At 37.9% G+C, this 27,756-nt stretch overlaps 1 protein-coding gene across 3 annotated transcripts; it reads left to right on the forward strand.

Moving 5' to 3' along the window:
* mc4r (melanocortin 4 receptor) lies at positions 1–27,756 on the forward strand. Of its 3 annotated transcripts, XM_079613592.1 has the most exons (4): positions 10,451–10,506; positions 11,990–12,136; positions 25,535–25,626; positions 26,031–27,756. In XM_079613592.1, the coding sequence occupies exon 4, from the start codon at positions 26,225–26,227 to the stop codon at positions 27,203–27,205; it is 981 nt and encodes a 326-aa protein (XP_079469718.1). In that variant the 5' UTR covers positions 10,451–10,506; positions 11,990–12,136; positions 25,535–25,626; positions 26,031–26,224; the 3' UTR covers positions 27,206–27,756. The 3 variants fall into 3 exon arrangements, with proteins under 3 accessions (XP_079469720.1, XP_079469718.1, XP_079469719.1); XM_079613593.1 differs by lacking the exon at positions 25,535–25,626; XM_079613594.1 differs by lacking the exons at positions 10,451–10,506; positions 11,990–12,136; positions 25,535–25,626 and adding an exon at positions 1–63.

Below are 27,756 nucleotides of genomic sequence, written 5' to 3' on the forward strand. Positions count from 1 at the left end.
ATTTTTTAAAGGTTTTGTTTGATCTTTCGCGAAAAATGAAGGTGATGAATATAGCAGCATACGGTAAGGAACATTCTTCTGTTTATGATATATATCATACAGCTAGACTTATAATAAAAAAAACATTTCCAAGCAATAGCCTATTGCCATCATATCCGGGAGTTAAAAGTCAGTCATTTCGAGTAAAATCACAGGCTTCGGTTATCCCGTGCGAATGCGTCACACGAAATTCAGATGTGCGTGGGTAATTTCTAAATCACACGAGGTCCCCAGATAATACTAATCAATTGCGAAAAGATACACTTAACTTATGACAATATGTTGAGTTTGACGGTCATAGGTCAGAATGTATGAATGTATGAATATTGAATGTGGACTTCCACAAGGCTCAATTTTAGGACCCAAACTTTTTATTTTATACAGAGAATGTCTAATAAGGGGAGAAGGTTCACTCTCGCTACACTTCCGGCTTCTGACTGGTTGCAGTTCCACTCTGATTCCACACGAGGGCGCTCACAGGACGAGTGCAGAATGAATGGAGGTCTATGGAGCTATACCCCTCAAAATCCACTTTTCTCAAGATATAATTTTTTGTCTAGTAATTTGAATGTTGTATTCGAAAGGAGATGCAAAGAAATTGCACATTGCTGGGTGTTAGATTTTTTAGAGTCACTTATTTGCTTTAAAAAGTCTTTCAAAATGTCAATGACGTCATACACATCGTACGACCAGAGATACTGCTTTACGGCAATCCTTCAGTCACTTTGGTGCTTTCGCGCTCTGCACTTTATTTTCTCTCGAGGCATCGCCAGCACAGCTGACACAGGTAAACACACGTGCTAGAAGAGTTTCTGCTAGAAGACATTCTGTTCCCGCTTCGGATGCTATGATGCCATCAAGCGGTATCTCTGGTCGTAACCAGTCCTTCACTGACCAATCAGCGTTCATTAGCAGAATGCTAGCGTGTTATGGGCAACAACAACTCAACCTGTAAGAAATCGAAAGGACATAAGTACTCGTTCATTCCATTTTCGACCTATAACCCATGTTGAACTTGCCAAACCTACAATCAAATCTGAGATTCCTCAACGGCAATCGGCTGAAAGGGACAAATTTAGCCGTCTAGCTCCATAGACTCCCATTCATTTTGCACTCGGGGGTGATCGCCCCCAGTGGAACTCTGGTGGAACTACAACCAAAATTCGGTACAATAGGACTTAATAGGGAGTGAACAGGCTCTCCGTAGACGGGCTCTGTTTTATATATAAATGAGATTTGTGAGGTTTCAAAAAAATTACACTACGTATTATTTGCAGACGATACAAATTTATACAGTTCAGGAAATGACTTGAAAACTTTAGCTAATAATATTGAAGATGAAATGGTTAAACTAAAATTGTGGTTTGATGTAAATAAATTATCTTTAAATTTGAATAAGACAAAGTTTATGATATTCAGCAATCAAAGAAAGGAGGAAGTCAGCTTATCTATAATCTGTAAATATTGAGGTGTCTGAAATTAGATTTTTAGGAGTCACCTTAGATGAAAAATTGACGTGGAAAAGTCATATATTGCATGTAAAAAAATAAGATGGCAAAAAGCCTATTTATTTTGAATAAGGTTAAATACAGTTTACTGTATAATACAATGAAAATGTTATATTGTTCAATGATTTTGCCTTATTTAAACTATTGTGTAGAAATATGGGGAAATACATATCATAGTAACATTATGCCTTTATTTATGTTGCAGAAAAGAGCCATTCGCATTATTTTCAAAGCAGGATATAGAGACCACACAAATCCACTCTTTATTAGGTCAGGATTGTTAAAATTCAAAGACATTGTAGAATTACAAACTTTATTAGTGATGTTTAAAGCTAGAAGCAAAGCTCTTCCACATGACTTACAAAAGTTATTTGTTTTTACTTCTGAAGATGGAAATCACAGACGGCCGTATGACTTTAAACATCTAATAGCACGAACAAATCTGAAACAAATGTGTTGGTCTGTTGCTGGAGTAAAAGCATGGAATCTTCTAAGGAAAGATTTAAAATGTTGTAAAAATATTTTGGAATTTAAAAAGAGTTATAAAAAGAAACAACTTGAATTATATCAAACTGAATTTTGATTTGGACTGTACGGGGTCAATGTAGGGATCACTGTTTGGTGTAGGCAATCAGTCCTGTGATTGACATGACCATTGAAATCTTTAGAATCAGCTGCAGGCCGGGATTTCCACTGAACTGGTTTGGGGGAAAAATTCCCCCAATGATTTCAAAATCATAGCCCCTCTAATTATTAATTTCTCTTCTGCGTTAATTGTTGTTGTTTATAACTATGTTAGTGTTTCAAGTGCCTTCTTGGCCATTTGATCACCTTCCTCATTTCCCTCTATCCAAACATGTGCTGGTACCCATAGGAATGATATACGTAATCTATATTGGCAAATTTTGAACATGCTTTGTAGAATATATCTTGTCTGACTAGATGTGACACTTAATAAACTTGTTAAAACAATATATGAGTCTGAGCAAATGACTGGTCTTAATGGCTGACTTTCCTCCACCCAATGAAGGGCTATTTCTACTGAGTAAACTGATAAATGGTTACTTGTCCTTTTTGCAATTTTAATTTTAAAATGGGGAATGCATACTAAAGCTGCTGAATATGTCCGGGGTCTTTCCATCCATTTGTAAATATTTCAATTTTGATCCATGAATCTTTGTACAACCTTACATATCCCTTTTCTTATTAATTTCTAAGTTCAACTATAGGCATTGGAAGGGAGGTATTGTCGAAATTGCCGCTGTAGGACTTACATCTATTCCTGTCAGTCTTATATCATCAGCCTCTTTTTGTACAGTCCATCCAAAACTTGTATTATTTGACTTACAGCTCCCGACACTCCATCAATATGATTTTAGCTGGATAGGTTTCAGTGTGTCCTTTTAAAGAGGTCCAATATGCCAAAGTCAATTTAGGCCTGCAAATTTCCATTGGTGTCTCTCCCATTTCCACCTGAATTGCTGATACTGAGGTTTTAAATGCACCGCAACACACTCGCAAGGCTTGTGCTTGAATAATGTCTATCTTTTTCAATAAAGTTGCTGAATCAGATCTATACACTATGCACCCATTATTGTTGATCTTATCAACACACACTATATACTCTGTAATGAATGCCGTCTTGCACCCCATTCCACCCCTGATAAACATCTTAATTTGTTTATTCCTTTCTTGCATTTATCAATTATCTTTTGTATCTGTATACTGCAAACGACAGTTTTGTATCACTCCATACTCCTACATTCTTATATTTGAGACTTGCTTAAATAATTGTCTATATAGTTGTATTCTGATTACGGGAGTTACTTTCTTGAAAGAAAAAAAACAACAACCCCAGATGACTTTTATTTTTGACACTAACAGTCGAAAACTCAATTTCCTTGACCATCTTTCCACTTCAACTACTGCCGTCTGCATGCTTTTCCCTACATATGAAACATTCCGTCCTTTCATCCATAATGTTCCGTCATCAGCATACAGCGATCTTTCTATTTCCATTCCAATTTGAGAGAATATATCTATAATCATTATGTTAAAAAGTATTGGGCTGCATGGCATGCATACACTCCCTTGATGTGTTCTATTTTCTATTAAATTTCATTTTGAATAAGAAGAACCTACTCTTGTATAATTCGGTCAGACAAAAAAAAAAAAAAAACTCATTATCCAATTGTACATTCTGCCCTTAATGCCTAATCTGTCTAAATTATTTTAAAATCCTTCTTTCCACGTATGCCTTTTCAATGTCAAAAAAACTCTTCATTTATTTGTGCCTTTTTGATATCATCTTCCAAACAAAGAACTGCACCCAGAGTGTTTCGCCCTTTCCTAAAAAACACTTTGATAATGAGATATTAGTCCTTTACTCTCTAGCACATGAGTAAGCCTATTCTTGACCATACGTTCCATTAATTTACATTTATTTGATGTTAGAGCAATGGGCTGATAGTTGGATGCTTGTGAGTGATCCGGCCCTGGCTTAGCAACTGGAACAATAATTCCATGCTTCCAAGAAGATGGAAGTTTACCTAACTCCCATATTAAAAAGGGACAAAATAACATTTAGTGAATTCTTAATCATTTCATTACATATCTCATCTTTTCCTGGTGATGTCTGTCCAGCAAGAGCCATTTTAAATTCATATAATGTAAACTTCACATCCAATGTACAACCAGAGGAATCTCTTTGTGCTTATCAGGATTTTCTTTTATTAAATATTCTCTGCATCTTCTCATTTCATCAGAAATATTGCTTTTACTGTGCACTTTAACAAAGGTTTGTGCTAACACCTCTGCTTTTTCAGTATCCGTTATTATTGGTCTTTCTTCACTTATTAGAACTGGTATTTTGTTTTATTTTTGTATCCCTCCCATCTTTGTTGCTTTTCCATCATTTGGGCACACTAAACTGCTCCACTGAAGCATATTCTATGATATTCCCATTATGATCATTATTTACCCTACCCCACATCGTGCTGTGGGTATTAAAGTATCCACACCACAGTTCCTCAAAAACTGTCTCCAATGTTTCTCTACTCAATCTGTTGCATGGATTTTAATAATTAATTATTTTTATATTTTGTGTTCCAGTCCAGACGTTTATTACCACTGATTCATGCAATTTATTCTTCTATTTCTCTAAATCTTATTCCTTGTCTTATAAAAGTTGCTGCCCCACCTCCAATTCCATGTTCCTGTGTATGACATTATATTCTTGTAATGTAAATTTCAATTGTGGCTTTAGCCAATATTCGTGTATACACACAAAACTATACACACAAAACTGGGTTTACTATCTAGTTCATCAATGTACTTCTTAAATTCTTGCCCATTGGCTAATAAACTTCTCGCATTCCATTGTATAATTGTCAACAGCATTAAGATCCACCACATGTTTGCATGTTTGTAGTTTGCACTTTGATCATTTCACTTATCTCATCTATTGTAATTCCCTCCATTTCCAAGTATTTTTTGATTGCCCTAATCATGATTTTTATCCTTTCCGTTCTACTCTCTGTTTGGGCTAAACAGTTTATTACTTCTGCCATAAATGCAACAAATTTGACTCTGTCTACTATAAATTGCTTCTCATTGATTCTACATTTCTCCAAGTACCTTTTACTCCATCTCTGTTGGTCGCCTTGTTCATTACTCATTTTGTATTTGTTTAACTTTTTAAGAGCTTTCGCATACAACACTCTCTCCATAATCCTGCCATTCTGTATTTCTGCAGCCTCTTTCCTGACTTTACATTCTCCACATCCTGTACTGCGTTCTTCCCCACAGTTACAACATTTAAGCTTTACTCCCTGTCCAAATTTCCCGTATTCAAGATCTCCACTGCATCTCGCACGTCTTTGTTTCCCTCTGCAAACAGCTGCTACATGACCATACATTTGGCATTTGTAACATCTGAGCGGTGGAGAAATATATGGCCATATACCATATAACTCACATATCCAATAAATACTCTAGCTGGTAACTTCTCCTCATCAATTTGCAACATGACTGACAAACTATTAATCCTTTCCTTATTTCTAACAAATTTCAATCTTCTGGATCTTCTAATCTTCTATTGCTCACTGATGCCGCTGTAACATTCATTCTTATTGTCTCATCAGGCACATAAGCAGGTACTCCTGAAATTACCCTTTTATCCACTTCTTTTCTTCCATTACAGAGCAGACAATGTATTTACCCATCAAGGATTTTAATCCTATTGCTGAAAAAAACTCATTATCAGTCAGAGATAAGTCTATACCTTTTCAATGCAGTTAACCTTGCAAAAGTGAAGAGGAGGAGACAGAACAGGAAATTATATTGGCCTATGACATCACAACAATTAAAAAATGTTACACCTAGTCCAAAGACACAAGCGCGAAAGTCAGAGAGTCTGCAGAGAGTGTGGCAGAGAGACGAGATCCCATCGGCTCTTGATCCACCACTGGAATGGCCTCATGTGGAGCAGGCAATGCTGCCATGAGACCAATCAGTCGGTGGCATAAACCTGCGTGGGCAAGACGCCCTGTTCTGATCTAGCTCAGACAGATTTGTAGTGACTGAACACGTGCCGGAGACCGACGTGCCTGCATCGCGGAAGAATCCAAGTCCACGGCTCCACACCTAGAAAAGAAATTCGCTGACCTGGCAGCAACACACTCTTTTGAAAGTTTACGCTTAACCCTAGACTCCTCAATTCTCCAGTACCAAGTCTCGATGAGCTACTGCTGAACCTTGTGATTGAGCTAACACCAGTCCAGGTAATTCAAAATCCGGACGCCCTGGAGCCACAAAGGGGCCAGAGTCGCATCCATACACTTTGTCCATACGCGTCCATACACTCGCTTGAAGAGCCAGAGCCACTCCTAATGGAAGGACGCAGTATTGGTAAGCTTTGCTCCGAAAGCAAACCTGAAGAACTTCCTGTGTCTCTTGATGATCTGGTTGTGGAAGTACGCATCCTTAGATCGATGGTCACGAACCAATCTCTGGTTCGGATTGAGACAAAATGGACTTCAACATCAGCATCTTGAATTTGCTTACTCCGAGCCCAAAATCTGATGCAAATCAAATCATCTGATCATATTTCTTAGAAGTGACAGCATTTCTTGCCTAAACATTAAGATCTCCCAGTGAGCAACATCGTGGAAAAAATCCTGCCAAAACGGGTGGTCACCGTAGAAACTGGATGGTGTAACCATACAATAGACTGACCCTCCCGCATGAGGCCCAGAGACTCCTGAGTGGCGGGACAAACCTCTGAAACAGGAAACAGTCCGATGACTCGATCAGGCAAGCCAGCACCAACCGCAAATACACTTAGATATTGCCATAGGAAATTACTCTTAAAGGGCACCTATTATGCCCCTTTACGCAAGATGTAAAATAAGTCTCTGATGTCCCCAGAGTGTGTATGTGAAGTTTTAGCTCAAAATACCCAACATATTTTTTGTTTTAATTGTCCCAGCATGTTTCAATTGTCACTTTTTGGGGCTGAGAAAAATGCGGCATTTTAGTGTGTATCCCTTTAAATGCAAATGAGCTGCTGCTGCCGGCACAGAGGGCGGAGCCTCACAAGCTCGCGCTCAATGGCAGGACAATCTCATTTTACGGAATGATAATATCAAAACAGAAACTCTCAGTAGCGGTCGGACAATAATGCCCACAGAGCCAGAGAATTCTGTATGGAGATAGAACAGGTATAGTTTAGTTTAATTACGGTAATTTGTCATCTACTTTTATCCACTATTAATACAAGCCTGCAGTAGAGGACCCCGTCCGAATGATGGCCAAAAATATACTGATGAGTTTAATGAAGTTTATTGTAAATCACAGATGAAGCGTGAGTTTTTCTCCAGAAAGTCACTGTAAGAGCTGAATAAACACAGTATAAGAAGTGCGCATCAAAGTCTTGCATTCATTCACACATCAGTTGTGAAAATGGGTTGTGAGTCGTGTTTACAGGTGTGAGTTGTGAATGTAACCGAATTATGCACTGAAAACAGGACTGTATTCCAACAAAAGAACTGTATTCTGATGCTACTGTCTGAATGTGGCCTATGTGCTGCTGGCATTAGATTCAGGAACCCTGGATATATGCAATCTGGCTCTAGAATTCTCAAAAATGTAAGAGCTAGCCTGAGGTTTAGCCCTCTGTAATATTCAGTCTAATGTAGTCATAAAAAATCTACACCACACTTCTATTCCTTTTCTTGGGTCTAATGGTTGCACTTCAGTGCAGGGGGTCTGTTTATTGAAAATCATTCCTCCAGTGCACAGTTCAAGTTGAAGAGCAGTTTGTTTTCTCAAGCAGGCATTCAGTAATCACATCCCAGCAGGCCTTGCAGTCTGGTATGCTTGCTTGAGCACAGCACAGTGAAATTGTATATTCCATGCACACGCAAACCTTTATAAAATTCGCCAAGCTTGGGCAAGTGGACATGAGGATTAATTAGCTATAGGCTATACATAAGTTAGGATCTACTGACTTTCTTGTTAAATTTGTTTATGGCAGATATATGGATAATCAGGTTCAAAATTTACTTTTAGAAACAGTCTAATATGGCTTTTCCATGTGTTATGCACCATGGTTTTAATGAAGTATTAAGTCACTTAAGCAAAAACAGACATTTGAAAACAGTGTTTTGCAATTTAAATTCTATTTACATGAATTTGTCTGACTGGTTCATATTCCATGGGAAATCACTTTAGGAAAGGAGATTTTCTAACCACCCGTTACAGATCTTGAATCCTATATGGTGCTAGTCAATGGTTTAAGAAATCTTAATTTTATGTTTTTATAGCATACAACATTTTGAACTTATTCTTGATAACTCTGTTTGCTTATGTTGGATGATTTTTACTGACAATAACTCATTCAATTAGTTTATTGAAGGGTTTTGTTTTAGATTAAATAGGCCTACTTAGGAGAGCTGTTTCATACACAAGTGCACAATTAGAAAATTATATTACAGACCTGATCAAAGCATAAAAGAAATCATGTTTAATGAATTATGTTTCACTTAATTAACATTTATGAGCTTAGCTCTGCCATTTTGTGATATCACAGCCAGCCATCTGTGATCCAAACTGTCCCTAGTTGATAACTGGAGGCCGATCACATGTTTATGTACTGATTAGAACGTGTATGGTAATTATTAGCTTATAAAAACATTATTTCGTTGTTGCTTGGTTTTAATAATAATTGTATTTATGCAGCTAATGGTTCTATTGTTGTAAATGAGAAAACGTCTAAAAGATTTGGGATAGTTCAATCAGGACCACTTTAAGAATGAATTTTATTGACAATCTTTGGATTTGGCGGCTTAAATACTATAGTTGATTAGTGTAGGTGGAGTAACAAATCAAGTTTTTTATGTTGTTTATATGTATATGAGTTGTTTTTATTTGCTTTAAGACAAATCATGTGCAAATGCATAAGTCAACACCAGCTGAGTATATTCTCTTTAAAACTGCAGTGAAAAAAAGACAGTCTCAAAACCGCAGTTTGAAATCGCTGATGTTTCTGACGTCACAAACTACCTTGTAACCAATCACATCAACGGGCCAGCTGACTAGCATATCATTACCAGCTACACCATGAGCTACACCATTGTGCAATGTGCACCGTTTACGTCAGTAATTTGGCCGAGTGAATCTGTGAGCTGGTGTGAGTGGAGGCGGGGCTAATTACCATATTCATGGATCAGAGTATACTAAATGACGAAAATTTTGTAGTTACATTCGAGTTGCATAAAACATTTTAATGTAATTTGGTGATCAAAGATAAGTTTTAAGGGATAAAATTATTGACTGCAGGGGGACTTTAATGATTTTCTCAATGACAAAATTTTAGCAGTGCACTGAAATGTTTGCTCCCTAAAAGGTCCCACAATGTACAGGGATCATGCTCACTATGCGTACGTACCAAATAGGCTCCCTAGCTTGTGAATCAGTATTGTGTACACAAATCCATGCTCACTACATTTTAGGACAGATGACTACATACAACATGTCACCGTATTAATCTGGACATTTATCTTTTTGATATTATTTGTTATGCTGTGTAAACATATTGTTCCGTTACATATCCTAACAACATTTAAGCCGAATATTAATTTTCAATTTTAATTAGATGTTCACTACCTGTCAAGCCATGTATGCTGAAATACAATAAAACAGTTTGTCTTTTTGAATCTTCTATCGTGTGTCATTATATTTATTGAAAAGCCTCATGCGTTTTATGTTTCACGGTTCAGAAATATGAAGTAATTTACGGTAAGGGAGCATTGGGTGCCTCTTAATACCCAAATTGATGCTTCCTTGTTTCCTCGTTCTTCTGTCCTCCAGCCCGCGACTGAAATGTTGTATGTAAAACAAGCAAAGTATGTATCATAATGTGCTTTAAACAACATTAAAAAATAACATCAGAAAGATATCAATTCTGCTGTTGTTCATAAATAACAGTAGTTATGTTGTACAATGAGGACATTGTCATGTCACCAGAAAAAGAGTCATCAGTGTCCCAATGTGTAGTAGGGTCCTTGAGGAGCGGTCACACTGCACTTTTCGTTCCATTGACTTCCATTCAAATGCGTGCGAATAAGTCAGACTGGAAACACAAGCTCATGCGAAAAGTTTCACATTTCGCTGCATTCCAAAGTTCAAGTTTTGTGAACTCTGACCTGCGAATTCGTATCACGTGAAGACGTGACCAGTACATCGATACGCCACAATGTGACCTCTAAGATCAGTGTTTCCCAATCCTCTCCTGAAGGACCGCCAACACTGCACGTTGTCTTTGTCTCCCTAATCAAACACGCCTGATTCAACTCATCAGCTCATTAACCCATGTGATAATGAGCTGATTAGTTGAATCAGGTGTGTTTGATTAGGGAGACAAAGACAACGTGCAGTGTTGGCGGTCCTTCATGAGCAGGTTTGGGAAACACTGTCTTAAATTAACTAAAAGGACACTATTTTTGCTGTAAATTCGAGTAGATTGTATATTTTTTACATTCTGAGCGTATTACTATTTTTGAATTCATGTTTATAAAAAAAGACACTGCAGACCGTGATGTCATATCACGACCGTTGCAGCGTAGAAATTTTGCAATCTCAAAGTCTAGTGTTACCTAGTGATGGGCAGATCGAGGCTTCGGGAAGCAATGAAACAGTTGAACCAAATGGTCCATATTGTTTCGAGGCTTCGAATCAATCCGACACCCGTCTCAACGGTGACACCTAGTGGTCACTTGCAGGTGTTGATCTAAAACAACCTTGACGAGCCATTAAATTTTTATTTTTTATTTTTTTTATTGTACTTTTCTAATATGTGAATCTTGTAACCTATAGGCTCCTCACTGTGCATAATGTTATTTTGGTCCTGCAAAATGAATATTAATAAAATAAATCAAGCCACAATGTCTCACATTTTTAGAAATTTTTATTCAAAAATATTAATTTCTCTGCTGTGGAAGGACTTAGCCTACTACTTTTTTTACTGATAATTTCTCCAGCCTTTGGAAAAAATCCTCTCACAAGTCACTTGTTGCTGGAATGCAAAGATATTTTTAGCCATGACATACAAATGAGGAAAGATTACTGCTAGCTCTCTTTCCAGTAAGTTAGTGGATCATGAGTTCTGGGCAAATACGCATCGTTGATGTATTTTTTCACTTCCACTGTGGCATCAGCTGTAGCATTGTGTATCATCTGGGTTTGATGGATACGAGTATCAAAAAGTTCCCATAAACTGTCCTGTGTTTCTACTGGTGTTGATGTGTCTGATGTTGACATTTCTATCCCTATCTTTAATCTATCTATATATGTATCTATCTATCTATTAATCTAGCTGTCTATATATATTTATATCTATGTATCTATTAATGTGTCACTATATACTCTGTGTATCTAGCCTATCAGTCAATGTGTTGTGTAAATTTAAATGTAAGCCTAAATATAACTAAACAAATCACACTATAAATGTCACTATATCACCAAAAATCCGCTATCTCAAAATCAAACTCATCTCACAAAAACCCACGAGGTCAATATGCGTTGCTTTCACTTTAATACAGATGTGCGATTGTGTGGTCTGTTCCCGACCTGTCAATCAAACACTGATTCGGCGGATCACACCTGATGAAACACTTAGTGAAACACTTCGAGGCTTCGTTTGGCCATAGTCACGTGACATGGGTGTTTTGAATCACGCTTCGGATCAGTGTTTCGAAACATCTGCGCTTCGGGATCTCGCAAAGCGTCGGAACGACTGTTTCACGTCAGCCATCCCTAGTGTTACCGTGGCTTTACTGTCCTTACAGTGCTCGAATTCGTGTACAATATACTGATTGACGACCTATTCTATAGCTATATTCAATATTCAAATTGATGCTTCATCGTTCTCCCCCGTCCTCTAGCCTGTAACCTGGAAACCAATCAAGGAAAGCCATCTTGAAGGACATCTCAATTCTCTACAGCGAGGAGGCGAGGAACGAAAAGTGAGGAAGCTTCCAGAGGAGCTATGAGCGAAGATGCAGGTGTATCCTCAGAGAAACCTGACACACGTAAATTCAAAATCTCTTATCTCTTAATCTTTCTTGAATCAGTTCTTTAAAGTTTCTTTGAACAAGAATTATATTTCTGCTAAAAAAAAGCAAAAATTTAAATTATTGTGAACAAAAACGTGAATTTGTGAAAATGGTGACGTCATGCACATGCATATTACATATGTTTGCGAGGTATTTCTTAACAAAGTGATATCTCCAACTAGGCTACTGCCCACTCCTGGTATGCATATAATGCAGCCCTTTTTGTCATTTTCGCAGATCTGTCTGCTTTTAGTACATCGTTGTTGTGTAAAAATACACTCATGCTTTCTAGTTCTTTGTCCGATCTCGTCTGTATTTCATTTTTGTGTTATCTCCGTTGATCTCCTGATTTTTCCTTGTGGATCTATAATAAAGACTATTTGTTTGATACTCTATACACGCTCGTTACAGCCACCGTTACGTGACAGATTGGGGGTCTTTCGGCAATTTTGAGATGTAATTTTCATCCTGAAAAATTACCAGTCAAACTGTCAATTTTTCACCAACAAGCACTACTGTTATGGAAAAGTTGCTTCCATCAGAGTTTATCTCTAAATAAAATGTTGCTCTGAAACAACTGTCATGTTACGACAAGGTATAAATCCTTGTCTCTGTGCAGCTGGTTTGCCAAGGATATAAACATGTTATGCACTTATTGGGCAAAGATAGAAATGTTATTTCTCATTAAGAAATTATTGTGCCTTTTTTTAGGACAGTAGAGTGCAGACACAAAAAATATATGAGTGAAAGACATGACCCAGATCAGATTGAAACACAGGTCACCAACCACACCACAACTCAGACAGAATTTATGTTTTTGTACAGTGCTGATGGTAGATTGCTTTTTAAATGTTTATTATCTCCAGTAACAATAATACAATTATTCCAATCTCTAAGCCTAAAACTTCTTGTATAAAGGGAACGTTTTTTTTTTTAATGTTCAAATTCCTGTGAAAGAATGGAACCAGGAAGAGAAGATCAATCAATGCAATTTTTTAGCCCAAATCAAATCATCACATCTGCCAGGATTTAAAGTTGAGGTCAAAGAATCTTCAAAAACCCTCATGATTCAATTTTTTTTTTCATTTCATTTTCTCTTTTATTCTTTTCATGAAAATGCATTGTTTGTACTAATCACATACAATTCACTTACATGTTTTCCCTTTACATTTCCATGATCAGAAAGGAGCAGATGGAAGAATAATATTCTTATATTTATCTGCCCCCTTTATAGACATAAATAGTAGATGGCATTAACATTGTTCCCTCCACCATCACCCAAAATGTATTAACATAAGAAGTAGATGACAGTAGCATCACCCAAAATATATTAACATAAATAGTAGATGTCATTAGCATTGTTCCCTCCACCATCACCCAATATCCAACATATCTGATATTTGTTTAATTTTTTTACATTGACCCCGTACAGTCCAAATCAAAATTCAGTTTGATATAATTCAAGTTGTTTCTTTTTATAACTCTTTTTAAATTCCAAAATATTTTTACAACATTTTAAATCTTTCCTTAGAAGATTCCATGCTTTTACTCCAGCAACAGACCAACACATTTGTTTCAGATTTGTTCGTGCTATTAGATGTTTAAAGTCATACGGCCGTCTGTGATTTCCATCTTCAGAAGTAAAAACAAATAACTTTTGTAAGTCATGTGAAAGAGCTTTGCTTCTAGCTTTAAACATCACTAATAAAGTTTGTAATTCTACAATGTCTTTGAATTATAACAATCCTGACCTAATAAAGAGTGGATTTGTGTGGTCTCTATATCCTGCTTTGAAAATAATGCGAATGGCTCTTTTCTGCAACATAAATAAAGGCATAATGTTACTATATGTATTTCCCCATATTTCTACACAATAGTTTAAATAAGGCAAAATCATTGAACAATATAACATTTTCATTGTATTATACAGTAAACTGTATTTAACCTTATTCAAAATAAATAGGCTTTTGCCATCTTATTTTTTACATGCAATATATGACTTTTCCCCGTCAATTTTTCATCTAAGGTGACTCCTAAAAATCTAATTTCAGACACCTTCTCAATATTTACATTATTTATAGATAAGCTGACTTCCTCCTTTCTTTGATTGCTGAATATCATAAACTTTGTCTTATTCAAATTTAAAGATAATTTATTTACATCAAACAACAATTAGTTTAACCATTTCATCTTCAATATTATTAGCTAAAGTTTTCAAGTCATTTCCTGAACTGTATAAATTTGTATTGTCTGCAAATTGTAGTGTAATTTTTTTGAAACCTCACAAATCTCATTTATAAAATAAAAAGTTTGGGTCCTAAAATTGAGCCTTGTGGAAGTCCACATTCAATATTCATACATTCATACATTCTGACCTATGACCGTCAAACTCAACATATTGTCATAAATTAAGTGTATCTTTTCGCAATTGATTAGTATTATCTGGGGACCTCGTGTGATTTAGAAATTACCCACGCACATCTGAAGTTCGTGTGGCGCATTCGCACGGGATAACCGAAGCCTGTGATTTTACTCGAAATGGCTGACTTTTAACGCAATATAGGCTACTGCTTGGAAATGTTTTTTTTTTTATTATAAGTCTAGCTGTATGATATATCATAAACAGAAGAATGTTCCTTACCGCATGCTGCTATATTCATCACCTTCATTTTTCGCGAAAGATCAAACAAAAACCTTTAAAAAATCGATTGTCGAGTTCACGCGCGTGATCATAGGTAACTAACTAAACCCTAAACCAGACCTAAACCTACGCGCGTGAACTCGACAATCGACTACTTTGGACTTCGACCGAAAACATCCTGTAAATACTATTTGCGCTGGCTGAAATAACATCATTTTTATTCATATCTTTCACATCTACTGCAGTCAGAGTCACTCGTGTTCACTCTGAAGGAATCATCTAACATGGCTGCGGGCACTTATGACACATCAAAGATGTTAAGAGGCTAAAAGCAGGTTTATAACGTGCCCCATTGAAGTCAACAGGGTGCAAATTTTAAAAAGAGGATAACATTTTTGTCGTTATTCTCTGTATTGACAGCACTCCAAATTTACAACAAAAATGAGCTCAATGTTAAAATAGACCGGAGTTCTCCTTTAATCCCGTGCGAATCGGCCATGTCTGTAATTCGGTAATTTGTGAAGTGAAAATCCACCCGCAAATGACCTACCATATTTCGCCGAACACAGGTGCCTATTTATGCAAATTAAATTAGCACATCTGTAATTAGATTATGCTCCGTTTGTCCATGTTAACTTAACAAACAATTCAAAAGAACTTGTAATACATTTTTTGTTTGTCTTGATATAACTAATTACCTCCGTAATTTTCATGGTGATATCTTAAGGTTACATTTTTTACCCTATTCATGTGAGAAAAATAATGAATAGGCATATGAATAGGATATTTTTGGGTCTTTTTCGGAACTTTCCCCTTATGGGATTCTTCGGGGCTTTTTTTCCTTACTCAGGACATATTGAGGATACAAAATCAGTTGAGTTTGATTCTGTTGCAATTTGTTCATGGTTGACCTCCGTTTTCGCTTAAAACGCCTGGACTATTAAGCAAAATAAGAATTTGGCCAGGTGGAGATAGTAGTGCATGTTATATTGCAACTGTCTTATGGTCTTTTTGGGAAGGCCAATGAGGAGTCCATTACAATAATCCACCCTGGATTGAAAAGCATGCTCAAGTTTCTCTAAGTCTTGCCTGGAAACAAAGCTAATTCTTGCAATATTTTTGAGATGATAGTATGCTGATTTATTTAGTTATTGCGTTGACATGACTACTGAAACTAAGGTCTGACTCCAGAATCACACCAAGATTCCTGATTTGATTTTTAGTTGTTTGACCCCTAGCGTCAAGGTATGCGTTCACCTTGAGAACTTCATCTTTGTTTCCAAACGCAATGACTTCTGTTTTGTCTTTGTTTACAGTAACTGAAGAAAGTTTTGGCACATCCAACTGTTTACTTCATCAATGCATTGGTACAGGGAGTCAATGGGGCTGTAATCGTCAGGCGATAGGGCTAAGATCTGTGTGTCGTCTGCATAGCTGTGGTAAGCAATTTGGTTCTTATTCATTATTTGGCTCAGTGGGAGCATGTACAGGTTGAACAGGAGTTGCGCAAGAATTGAGCCTTGACGGACTCAGACTTATGGTCACCTATACTCACATAATAACCTCTCCCTTCTAAGTGTTACCTGAACCATTTTAAGACTGTCCCAGAAAGCCCCACCCAGTTTTCCAGCCTGTCAAGAAGTATGTTGTGATTGTTGTTTGGAAAGTGGAAAGTTTTAAGAGTTCAGTTGATTGCTCAATATATCATGACATACTACAGACAGTATATTTTTGATATTGTCATGGTCAGCACTTCAGAATTTTCCATAGACACAATAAGAAAGAATAGAACGTTTCGTACATTGTGTTTCAGAGTTTTAGGCCTAAACAAATAAGTAAAGTTATGTTAGAATCATGGTTAGTTTAAAAGATAGTTTAAAATTCTGTCACACGGGGTGGTGGAGGGATGCAGAAAAAACAGTTGAGGACCGTTACGGCTATTTATAGGCCTTTCATTGTGACTAATATTTTGTAGATTTCTCTAAGTTAAATTATCAGAATAAAAATAAGAAATAGTACAGTTTATATTAGTGATGGGAAGTTCGGATTAATTATAGAGACTCTCGCTCGACAAAATGTCTTTTTTCTTTCTTTTTTTTTTACATTTTATAATTTCAACAGCCAAAATCTCTGCAACGTCACATACACAATATTTGACCATATTCAAAAATAGGAAATCATTACAATGCATGCAGGCAAAGAAAAATTATGAGAAACGCAAAATAATTAGGTTCTCTGTTGTGAGCGCACAGAATGAGCTTTCGCTTGTTCTCGTGCGCTCTGTCTTGTCTCGTGAGCGTGCGGTTTGAGTTCGCTCGAGCCGTACGCTCTTCCGTCTGCATGTGTTGGTTTATCCTGTGTAGCACGTAGGGATGGCCCGATACCACTTTTTCCAGGCCGAGTCCGATACCGATACTTCCATTTTTGGTACTCGCCAATACCGATACGGTAACCGATACCTGTATTTTTATTTTCAATTAATTTAATTCATGCATTTGTCATTTTTAAATGTATTGGTAGAGAAACCAAAAGAATGTCAAAACATATTTGTTTATTAAATGTAAACTTAATTTGTTCATCAAATATATTTAATGCACTGCATATTCATTACTGTATAAATTAAATATAGATGGATCTTTTTGTGAAGTTACAAAAAAAGGTAGCCTATTTAGTCAAGAGTTAATCCTTTGTCTGGTTAACATTAAAACACAGCAGCAGATTAATTCAACTGCTGCCCCTTTAAGACCATTTGAATTATACTGTCTACGTTCACTTGACATATAATATACTTTGTTTACTAGGATACTCGCCAAGACGGGCGTTTTTACATAGTTTTGTGTGAATTCATCCGAACAAAAGCGCAATAGTGAAATAATTCCACTCATTCAACGCTGCTGCACCCATGGTACGGCCGGACAGTTCCTTGATTCTTACGCCGGAATGAGAGTAGTTCCTAGCCATATAGGCTTGGAAAATCGCAACTTTTCATTTTTCGTCGATCTTAGTACACGGTTTAACTACAGAGGAGTCAAGTTTTAAATAGGAAAAATATTGAAACTCGTTGGTCATTTTGAAAGAAATGCTACTGGACCCATCAGAATCAATTATCTATGCTAAGCTATGTTAAAACTGGTACCGTCAGAACCGGAGTTTGGCTGAATGGATTCGAAAATGGTAGAATTTTTTTTTGCCGTACAATATATACATGTTGATGCAGCTGTCCTGTTTGTCCTTGTTGATTTTATTCTGCTAGTTGTTTTCTTTCTTCAGTTTTGCTTTTTTTTTTTTTATTCTGTACAGTACATTGGTCTACGGAAGTTGTTTAATAGTACTTTATAAATAAAGTGATTGATTGATTGATTGATTGTTTTGTTTTACTGGCCATGTGCTTGTGTTCTAGTCCTGTTTGTTGTGAGCACATGGCTTGTCATGTGTTTCCTTGTGCCATGTGCTCTCCTGTCATTATCTAGCCCCTCCCACCTTGTTACCTGATTATTGATTAATTTGCCCCACCTGTCCTCTCTCGTTACCTGCTTTGTTTGCTCTCCATATTTATTCTCCCTGTGTTTGCAGTCCTGTGCTGGTTCGTTGTCGTTTGCACATGGTATGTTACCCTTGTGTGTTCTTCCTGTGATCAAGTCAAGTAACCCCACCCCACCCCCTCGAGGTAGTTTTTGTTTGTTCCTGTTTAATTTTTTATATTTAATAAAAACTATTCTTCTGCGTTTGAGTCCTCGCCTCATCTCATCACATCAACCCCAAACCTGACAAATACGTTATTAAAATCAAAGGTTGTAGGCTATTTGTTAATGTTAGTTAATGCACCGTGAACTAACATGAACAAACAATGAATTTGTATTATTTAGGATTACTTGTATTAACAAAGATTAATAAATACTGTAACAAATGTATTGCTCATTGTTAGTTCATGTTAGTTAATAAATTAACTAATGTTAACTAATGAAACCTTATTGTAAAGTGTTACCCACATCTTTACATCCCTTAACCTAACCTCTTCCAAACTTCAGCATCAATATTGTGATGATTTTGTTTAGCCTCTGCCCTCCTTTCAACTACAAAAAATGTTTCTGACTATGATTTGATTATCCTGGTTCATAAAGTCAGCGCTGGACACTGTCCCACTGATAATCTACCACCAGACTACTTTCACTGGGTTCCTTGTTCATTCATCCACTCTGGCCATAAAACATTCTAGCTTCAAAAAAATAGTTGGTAAGATATAATTAATTTCCTGTCAATAATGATTGTTTTTAAAATGTTACAAAATATGCTGTTAGGTTTTGAGAGTCATTTGCAATATTGTTTGCACACAGATCGCAGAGAATATGGTTCATTTTAATGTCAACAAAATCCACTCATAGCCTCAGAACGTTTTTAATAACAGCTCATTTGTCTTTGTCTTTTAATCTGACATCCAGACTTTTTTTTATTTCTTTTCAATTAGACACTAAGCAGTATGTTATGTGCAGATGACTCATCAAAGTGTGGTCACAAGCATGGATGGTAGATTGAAATGACCTTTGGCATTACAGAGGCATGTCTTCATGGCATGTAGCTGTGACAATGTGGGAATGTTTTGTCCTCTGAAATTGACCTACCAGAAAGAAGTGAGTGCAACCAGAAAATCAACAGCCTCCCAGTGAGGTTGAACCCATTACCCTGTACCACCCAAAAGGCAGAGATGCCATCACCACCAGAGTATTTTACTTTGCGTTCAATTAAAGCATTAGTAAATCATATAGTCTTTATTCCTTGTCACATTGCTAAAAAATAACATTTTAAAATAGTATTATATGTTCCAATATTAAATTTGTTTTCAGGTTTCTTCCTTTATGACAAACCAGCTTCAGGGTCCTCTTTTATCTTTTATGAAAACCTGTTTTCACCTCAAGAAATAATAAATACTTTTTTATTACAATTATTAATAAAAAATCTGAATCAGTGTTTAGTAGCAGTGTCGATGCCTAAAGAGAAAACTATTTTGTACTGACATGCTTCTGAACATTATGCTCTATTTATGCTGGTTTTATTTGTGAAATACTTCTTACATTCACAAGTAAACAACTGCTATAGAACATTCCTCTTTTTCTTTTAAACAAAACATTCTATGTGTCTGTTCGTTCAAGAAGAGGACATACTGCACACATGGAGCTGTGGATATTAAAACTCTCAAGGCTTGCTGAAAATAATCAGCAAGAAGGTGTAGCCACACTCATTACTTAAAAAAAGGCTGATTAATATTTTTGTGTAGATTGAGCTTAACTGCCATCAGTTTAAAAAATAATTTTTGGGAGTTTTTGCCTTTTATTTTGATAGGACAATATGGGATCAAGAAAAATCTGTTCCCCCTCTCCCATTATGAGAGGTGCCAGAAACGGTGGTGTCCACCGACCTCTGGACACCAGAGATCGGTGTCCGTGCCGGAGAGGTCGTGTCCGTGCCGGAGACGACGGTGTCCGTGCCGGAGACGACGGTGTCCGTGCCGGAGACGACGGTGTCCGTGCCGGAGACGTCGGTGTCCGTGCCGGAGACGTCGGTGTCCGTGCCGGAGACGTCGGTGTCCGTGCCGGAGACGTCGGTGTCCGTGCCGGAGACGTCGGTGTCCGTGCCGGAGACGTCGGTGTCCGTGCCGGAGACGTCGGTGTCCGTGCCGGAGAGGTCGGTGTCCGTGCCGGAGAGGTCGGTGTCCGTGCCGGAGAGGTCGGTGTCCGTGCCGGAGAGGTCGGTGTCCGTGCCGGAGAGGTCGGTGTCCGTGCCGGAGACGTCGGTGTTTTTAATCTAAAGTGTGACCAATTTTTTGAGGTCGGTGTCCGTGCCGGAGAGGTCGGTGTCCGTGCCGGAGAGGTCGGTGTCCGTGCCGGAGACGTGCCGGAGAGGTCGGTGTCCGGAGACGTCGGAGTTCCTTCCGGAGACGTGCCGGAGAGGTCGGTGTCCGTGCCGGAGAGGTCGGTGTCCGTGCCGGAGAGGTCGGTGTCCGTGCCGGAGAGGTCGGTGTCCGTGCCGGAGAGGTCGGTGTCCGTGCCGGAGAGGTCGGTGTCCGTGCCGGAGACGTGCCGGAGAGGTCGGTGTCCGTGCCGGAGAGGTCGGTGTCCGTGCCGGAGGGGTCGGTGTCCGTGCCGGAGTGGTCGGTGTGGAGAGGTCGGTGTCCGTGCCGGAGAGGTCGGTGTCCGTGCCGGAGAGGTCGGTGTCCGTGCCGGAGAGGTCGGTGTCCGTGCCCGGAGAGGTCGGTGTCCGAGCCGTAGAGGTCGGTGTCCGAGCCGTAGAGGTCGGTGTCCGAGCCGTAGAGGTCGGTGTCCGAGCCGTAGAGGTCGGTGTCCGTTCCGGAGACGTCAGTGTTTTTAATCTAAAGTGTGACCAATTTTTTATATTAATAGGCTTGATTAAAAGTGTGGAGATTTTGTTCATTAACTTTAGGATCATTACTTAGGCAATAGGCTATACAGATTAGTTTGTTTTTGGTTCTGTTACTGTAATGTAATGAACTGTTTTCTCAGCAAATTCTGTTCAGTTTGTTCTATTCCCGTTTCTCTTTTTTGCTCATTGAAAAACTGTTTGTATTACCTCTTCACGAAGCAGGATTAGCTGTTGTTTGTGCAGTATTCGTAGTGTCTTTTCCCATGTGGTGATCACAGAAAGGGTCAATCCCTTTAATCAGGCTCTTCTGACTGTAATTGATTTTCTACGTTTGGACATAAAACTGAATGATCAATAGGCTAAAGACAGAGGAGTCAGCTCTGATTCATGAGCCTCATTAAGTATCCGTAAAATGCAAATGAGGTGATTTGTTAGATGCTGATCAAACCTGTAAATAAAACAACAGGCAATATTGCATATTATACAACAGTTAGTTCTGGTCCTAGAATTTGATTGGTTGAGCAGCGTATATTCAGTCCTGACACTACTGCGAACCAGCCACTCATTCAATTTGTTCAAAGTGACTGTCTTAAAGGGTTAGTTTACCCAAAAATTAAATTTCGGTCATAAATTACTCACCCTCGTGTCATTCCAAACCTGTAAGACCTTCGTTCATCTTCGGAACACAAACTAAGATATTTTTGATGAAATCCAAGATTTTTCTGACCCCACATCATTGCAACTTTCAAGGTCCAGAAGTGAAGAGATTGTTAAAATAGTCCATGTGAATACAGTGGTTCAACCTTAATGTTATAAAGCAACGAGAATACTTTTTGTGCGCAAAATAAAAAAATAATGACTTTATTCGTCAGGTCTTCCAGGTTTGGAATGACATGAGGGTGAGTAATTATTGACAGAAATGTAATTTTTGGGTGAACAAACCCTTTAAGGCGAGACACGGCAGGCAAAAACATAGTTTTTTTTTCACTGGTCAATTTTGAGATTTTGGGCTATTTGTCTTCAAAAGCATGTCTTCTTTCAGACTTGTGGCGAAAAAAAGTCCAAAATACACATTTAGGTCTTTATTTTACTACACTTTGTCTATTTGCGTCTGTAGATTTCTTTGAAATTCAACAAAAGTTGGCGTTCTAAATCAACGCGCTGCTCCGCGATCTCTGTGTTCTTCCTTTAATCACGCACACGTCTGAAAAGCTCTCTCTCTCTTCTTATGGCAAGCCGTTTTAGCTTTTATTCATTTCCAGGATATGAATTCTTGATATCAACAATTACATTTTCACTAGTTAAAATTATAGTTATTGATATCAGGAATTAGATTTATACTAGTAACAATGGCCATTTTTGATATCAGGAATTACATTTCCACTAGTAACAATGCTAATTCTTGATATCAACAATTACATTTTTACTAGTTAAAATGTTAATTCTAGATATCAAGAATTTAATTTTTGATATCAAGAATTTAATTCTTGATATCTGTAATTGTATTTTCACTAGTGAAATGTCACCATAGGCTGCCATTCAAAATCAATTGTTGATATCAAGAATTGATTTCTTACTAGTAGAAATTCCAATTTCACATATCAGAAATACAATTCTTACTAGTAAAAACCTTTATTTTTGATATCAAGAATTCAGTTGTCACTAGTTGAAATGTCTATTCTTGATATCAACAATTGAATTGCTACTAGTAACAATGTTAATTTTTGATATCAATAATCCCATTTTCACTAGTGACAATGTTAATTTCTGATATCATGAATGTGATTGTTACTAGTAAGAAAGCCATTTTAGATATCTGAAATATTATTGATATCATAAATACATTTTCAGATATCAAAAATGAAAAATGTTACTAGTAGCAATTCAATTGTTGATATCAAGAATAGACATTTCAACTAGTGACAATTGAATTATTGATATCAGTAATTGGCATTTTTACTAGTAACAATGTAATTATTGATATCAACAATTACATTTTTACTAGTAAGAAATCAATTCTTGATATCAACAATTGATTTTGAATGGCAGCCTATTGTGACATTTCACTAGTGAAAATACAATTACAGATATCAACAATTCAATTGTTGATATGAACAATTACATTTTTGATATCAACAATTGCAATTGTTGATATCAAGAATTCAATTGTTGATATCAAGAATTAAATTGTTGATATCAACAATTACATTTTTGATATCAAAAAATGTAATTGTTGATATCAAAAATGTAATTGTTGATATCAAGAATTCATATCCTGGAAATGAATAAAAGCTAAAACGGCTTGCCATATCTTCTGTACAATGCTGTCGGATCTAAATATGGTCGTTTCCTTTTAATCAGTAACCAATCGTAAAAGTAAAATGGGCATTTAACCCTAAAAGCGAAATCTCATTGGCTGATGTCAATTTCTGACACCGTGATTGGTTCAGATGCATCACGTGACGCGCTCTGACACTCAGATGTGTGTTTCTGACTGTTTTTCTGTTCAGTTGAAGGCCATAAATGCTGTGTTTATAAATTTTGATGTGATTTAGGTGGTTTGTATTGTTGTTGCTAATGATTTGATAAGATATTGTGTCAGTAAATAGTTGTTTCCACTAAAAAAAGTATGATTTTTTACATTACAAATCTTTAAATGCCTTTTTCTCAAAATGACTTTTCTCTCATACTCCAAGTCCGAAATCTCCTCTTCAGTAGCACCTATACACACCAAACTTTCCAGTCTTGTACCTAGTTATATTATGAAGACAATTACAGAGGGATTTGTAAATATTTTATTCCTAGCCTGATTTATATAACATTTTATTCCAAAAAACATGGCGAAAATAAATTTTTTAAGGCTATTGACAGTATTTTCTGATTTACAGGATAACAAAAGTAGATATCCATAAATCCCTGTGTAATTTTTTTCCCATCTAATATGTGAATTTTGTAAAAATAAAAAAGAATTTTGAACCTGGCTTTATTCAAATCTGAGATTTCGTTTTTTAAAATATAGGCAAATTAGCACATATTTAATTAGATAATGCATAATTTGCATATTTAAACATTAAATTACAGAAAACTTGTAATACATTTTTTTCTCATCTTAATGTAGGTAATCAACTGGGAAAGTTTCATGGTGATATCTGCTAGTTAAAAATATTACCCTATTCACCTGTAGTGTCTCGCCTTAATGAGTGAATCCTTAAATCATTCAAATAGCTTAACAAACACTGATTCATTCAGAAACAAAACAAGTGACTGTCTTTATGAGTGACTCTTTGAATCATTAATTTAACCAATTAATTCAAAACAATGATTAATTCAGTAACGGAATAGCACTATGAGCTCTATTTTAACGATCTGAAATGCAAGTATCAAACGAAACGTGAAACACAAGTAACATTGTGGGCGGATCCCGGGAGGTGTCGCTGTTATACTGGCAGGATAAATGACTCTAAAATGGGTTGGTCTGAAGTAGCTTCATTATTCATAGGTGTGGTTTGGGCGTGAAATAAACCAATCAGAGCGTCATCTCACATTCCCTTTAAGAGCAGGCGCGCTTGTTCCATGGCGGATTGCTATTATAACGGCGGATTTGCCAGGCGCACACCATTAGCGGTTCACAGCCGAGGAGACCGGCGCTCTCGTCAGGGCCGTAAAAGACAGAGAAGTGACATTGGGGATCGAATTACAGAATAACCGAAAACGGTTAAACAGGCGTATAATAATTTGGGTAAATGTGTAAGCTAGATTTATTTTTTCACATCTTCATGGACACAACAATGATTTTCCCCGTGTGTTAATATTTTTCCTTGTAATAATGTATGATTTGCAAAAATTAAAACTGCTGCGTTTGTGTAGATGAGAGAATCAAAGCGTATGCGCGTTGTTCACATGCTACATAATGGCCAAACATGCGCCCTTAAAATACCATAAATAACACGTGCAACGCGCCACTGACTTTAGACTAGGTTTTTCCTGGTCAGTGGTGGAATTGTTTTGTGGAACTGCAAAATAGCACCAGAGAACGTTTGCGCCAGAACACACCTCCTCTTTTCGCTGAACCGCCCCCCCGAGCGCAAGTTAATTCCCTAATTTACCGACGTGCTTCTGTGGAGGGAAAAGTCTGCTGTGCGCGGGTGCAAAATATGATTAATACATGCGTCGGTGTACAAAGTCAATTGCGCTGGGTGCAAGATAGGGCCCTGTGTGCTACTTGGAGATGAGTAACACTGCTTTGCTGTTTGTAACTATTTTCGTTGGTTGAGTAAAATGTACAAACTAACTGGCAATATATTGTCCAAAATGTAAGTTACTCAGTTTTAACCTTTTATTGAACTGCTGTATTCCAGCAATATCAGACTGGCCTGAATATGCTCATCAGAATCGGAACAGCTGCACTCTTCCCCATGTGATATTGCTTTAACACAAACATGCTCACAAGGTAAACTGAATGCTTGTTACTTGAGTCACTTCATTATTAAAACGACATGCCACCAAAATGCTCTAAGAAAACAGCCTCTTTAGAATATTTGATCTGTTAGACAGAGGCAATGTCATTCATACTTACCTTCACTCATCATTGCTGATTGGTGGAGAAAGCTAAGGGAGGGGCCTACACTCAGCATGCCAGACCGTGGCTGTGGGGGCAAGAGTATCTCACTCGCCTGCTTGCCAAGTGCTGGGAGCACTCTGGAGACTGAATGCCTCACTCTGAATATTGCATGCTGCTGTGTGCACTTCAACAGAGTCAGTGTTCATAGATTCAGTCAGATGTCGCTGTCTCCTATCCTTTAATTCTCTTTCTGCATGTTTTTATCACTATTTTTATCTTGTGTTCTTATGTAGGAGGCTCTAGCAGCCCTTTGTTGGATGTTTTTGCTGCTTTGGAGGAAGAGTTATCACAGAGGGGAGGTGACGGATGTTTGTTCACTATCTGCTTTCTTTGATCTACATGCCGGAGGATGTTCAATGTGAACTTAATGAATTCATCAGACTGAATTAGCTACAGGTCAAACCACTGACCAAAGATATTCAGGGAAATGAACACCTCACATCATCATGGACTGCATCATTCGTACCGGAATCACAGCCAGGGAGCTCTGCCGGTGGGAAAATCTGGTCAGGGCGACAGAGGATCAGCCTCAGGATGCTATGAGCAGCTGCTCATCTCCACAGAGGTCTTCCTCGCGCTCGGGCTTGTCAGTCTCCTGGAGAACATTCTGGTGATTGCGGCTATTGTCAGGAACAAGAACCTTCATTCTCCCATGTATTTCTTTATCTGCAGTTTAGCCGTAGCAGACTTGTTGGTCAGTGTCTCCAATGCTTCAGAAACGGTCGTGATTGCGCTCATCACGGGCGGCAACCTGACCAACCGCGAAAGCATTATCAAAAACATTGACAACATTTTTGACTCAATGATCTGCAGCTCGCTGTTAGCCTCCATTTGGAGTTTGTTGGCCATCGCGGTGGACCGCTACATCACGATCTTCTATGCCTTGCGCTACCACAACATCATGACCCAGCGGCGGGCGGGCACCATCATAACCTGCATCTGGACCTTCTGCACGGTCTCTGGCGTGCTCTTCATCGTGTACTCGGAGAGCACCACCGTTCCCATCTGCCTTATCAGCATGTTCTTCACCATGTTGGCACTCATGGCCTCGCTCTACGTCCACATGTTTCTTCTAGCCCGGCTGCACATGAAGCGCATTGCTGCCCTCCCTGGCAATGGCCCTATCTGGCAGGCAGCAAATATGAAGGGGGCCATCACCATCACTATCCTGCTGGGGGTATTCGTAGTGTGCTGGGCTCCGTTTTTCTTGCACCTCATCCTCATGATCTCCTGTCCCCGGAACCCCTATTGCGTCTGCTTCATGTCTCACTTCAACATGTATCTGATCCTCATTATGTGCAACTCAGTCATAGACCCTCTCATCTATGCCTTCAGGAGCCAAGAGATGAGGAAGACCTTCAAGGAAATCTGCTGCTGCTGGTATGGACTGACCTCTCTGTGCGCATAAGGTTTTCAGTTTGAGACACCGTTAAGATACTGATTGTGAGACGTTGGCTTACAAGATAGCACAAGACAACAAATGGATGATGCTGAGAATGTAGGAGATCTAATTACACTGCATAGCTGTGCACATTTATTTGACGCCCAGAGAAAGCTGATATGGCTGTGCTGACCATAAAAAAGAAACCTCGTCGAGATGAGCTAATTTTATTATCTCAAGGATTCGGTTTCAAATATTTGTAATTAATTTACATATTGTTTTGGTGTTTACTCATATATACCAGACTCATTAATTTTATTTGCTGAATAAGACATCAAAAGTGCCAATATTTAAAGCATTATGAAATTTATGCTGTGTGTGCGTGTTGTGATTCAGTGACTCAAGCACATGCACAATGTGCTTGGCAACTGTGAATATGTTCTGTTAGCAGGTTGGTACTTTATCATCCAGCCCGAGGACCATTGCAGCTTGATGCATATGTTTCAGACTGCATTTATTTTTATATTTTGTAAGTTAAGATCATTATTTTTTTTGCAATGCCATCTGATTGTGCAATT

Source organism: Phoxinus phoxinus (genome assembly GCF_949152265.1).
Source record: "Phoxinus phoxinus genome assembly, chromosome: 5".
Taxonomy (NCBI): domain Eukaryota; kingdom Metazoa; phylum Chordata; class Actinopteri; order Cypriniformes; family Leuciscidae; genus Phoxinus; species Phoxinus phoxinus.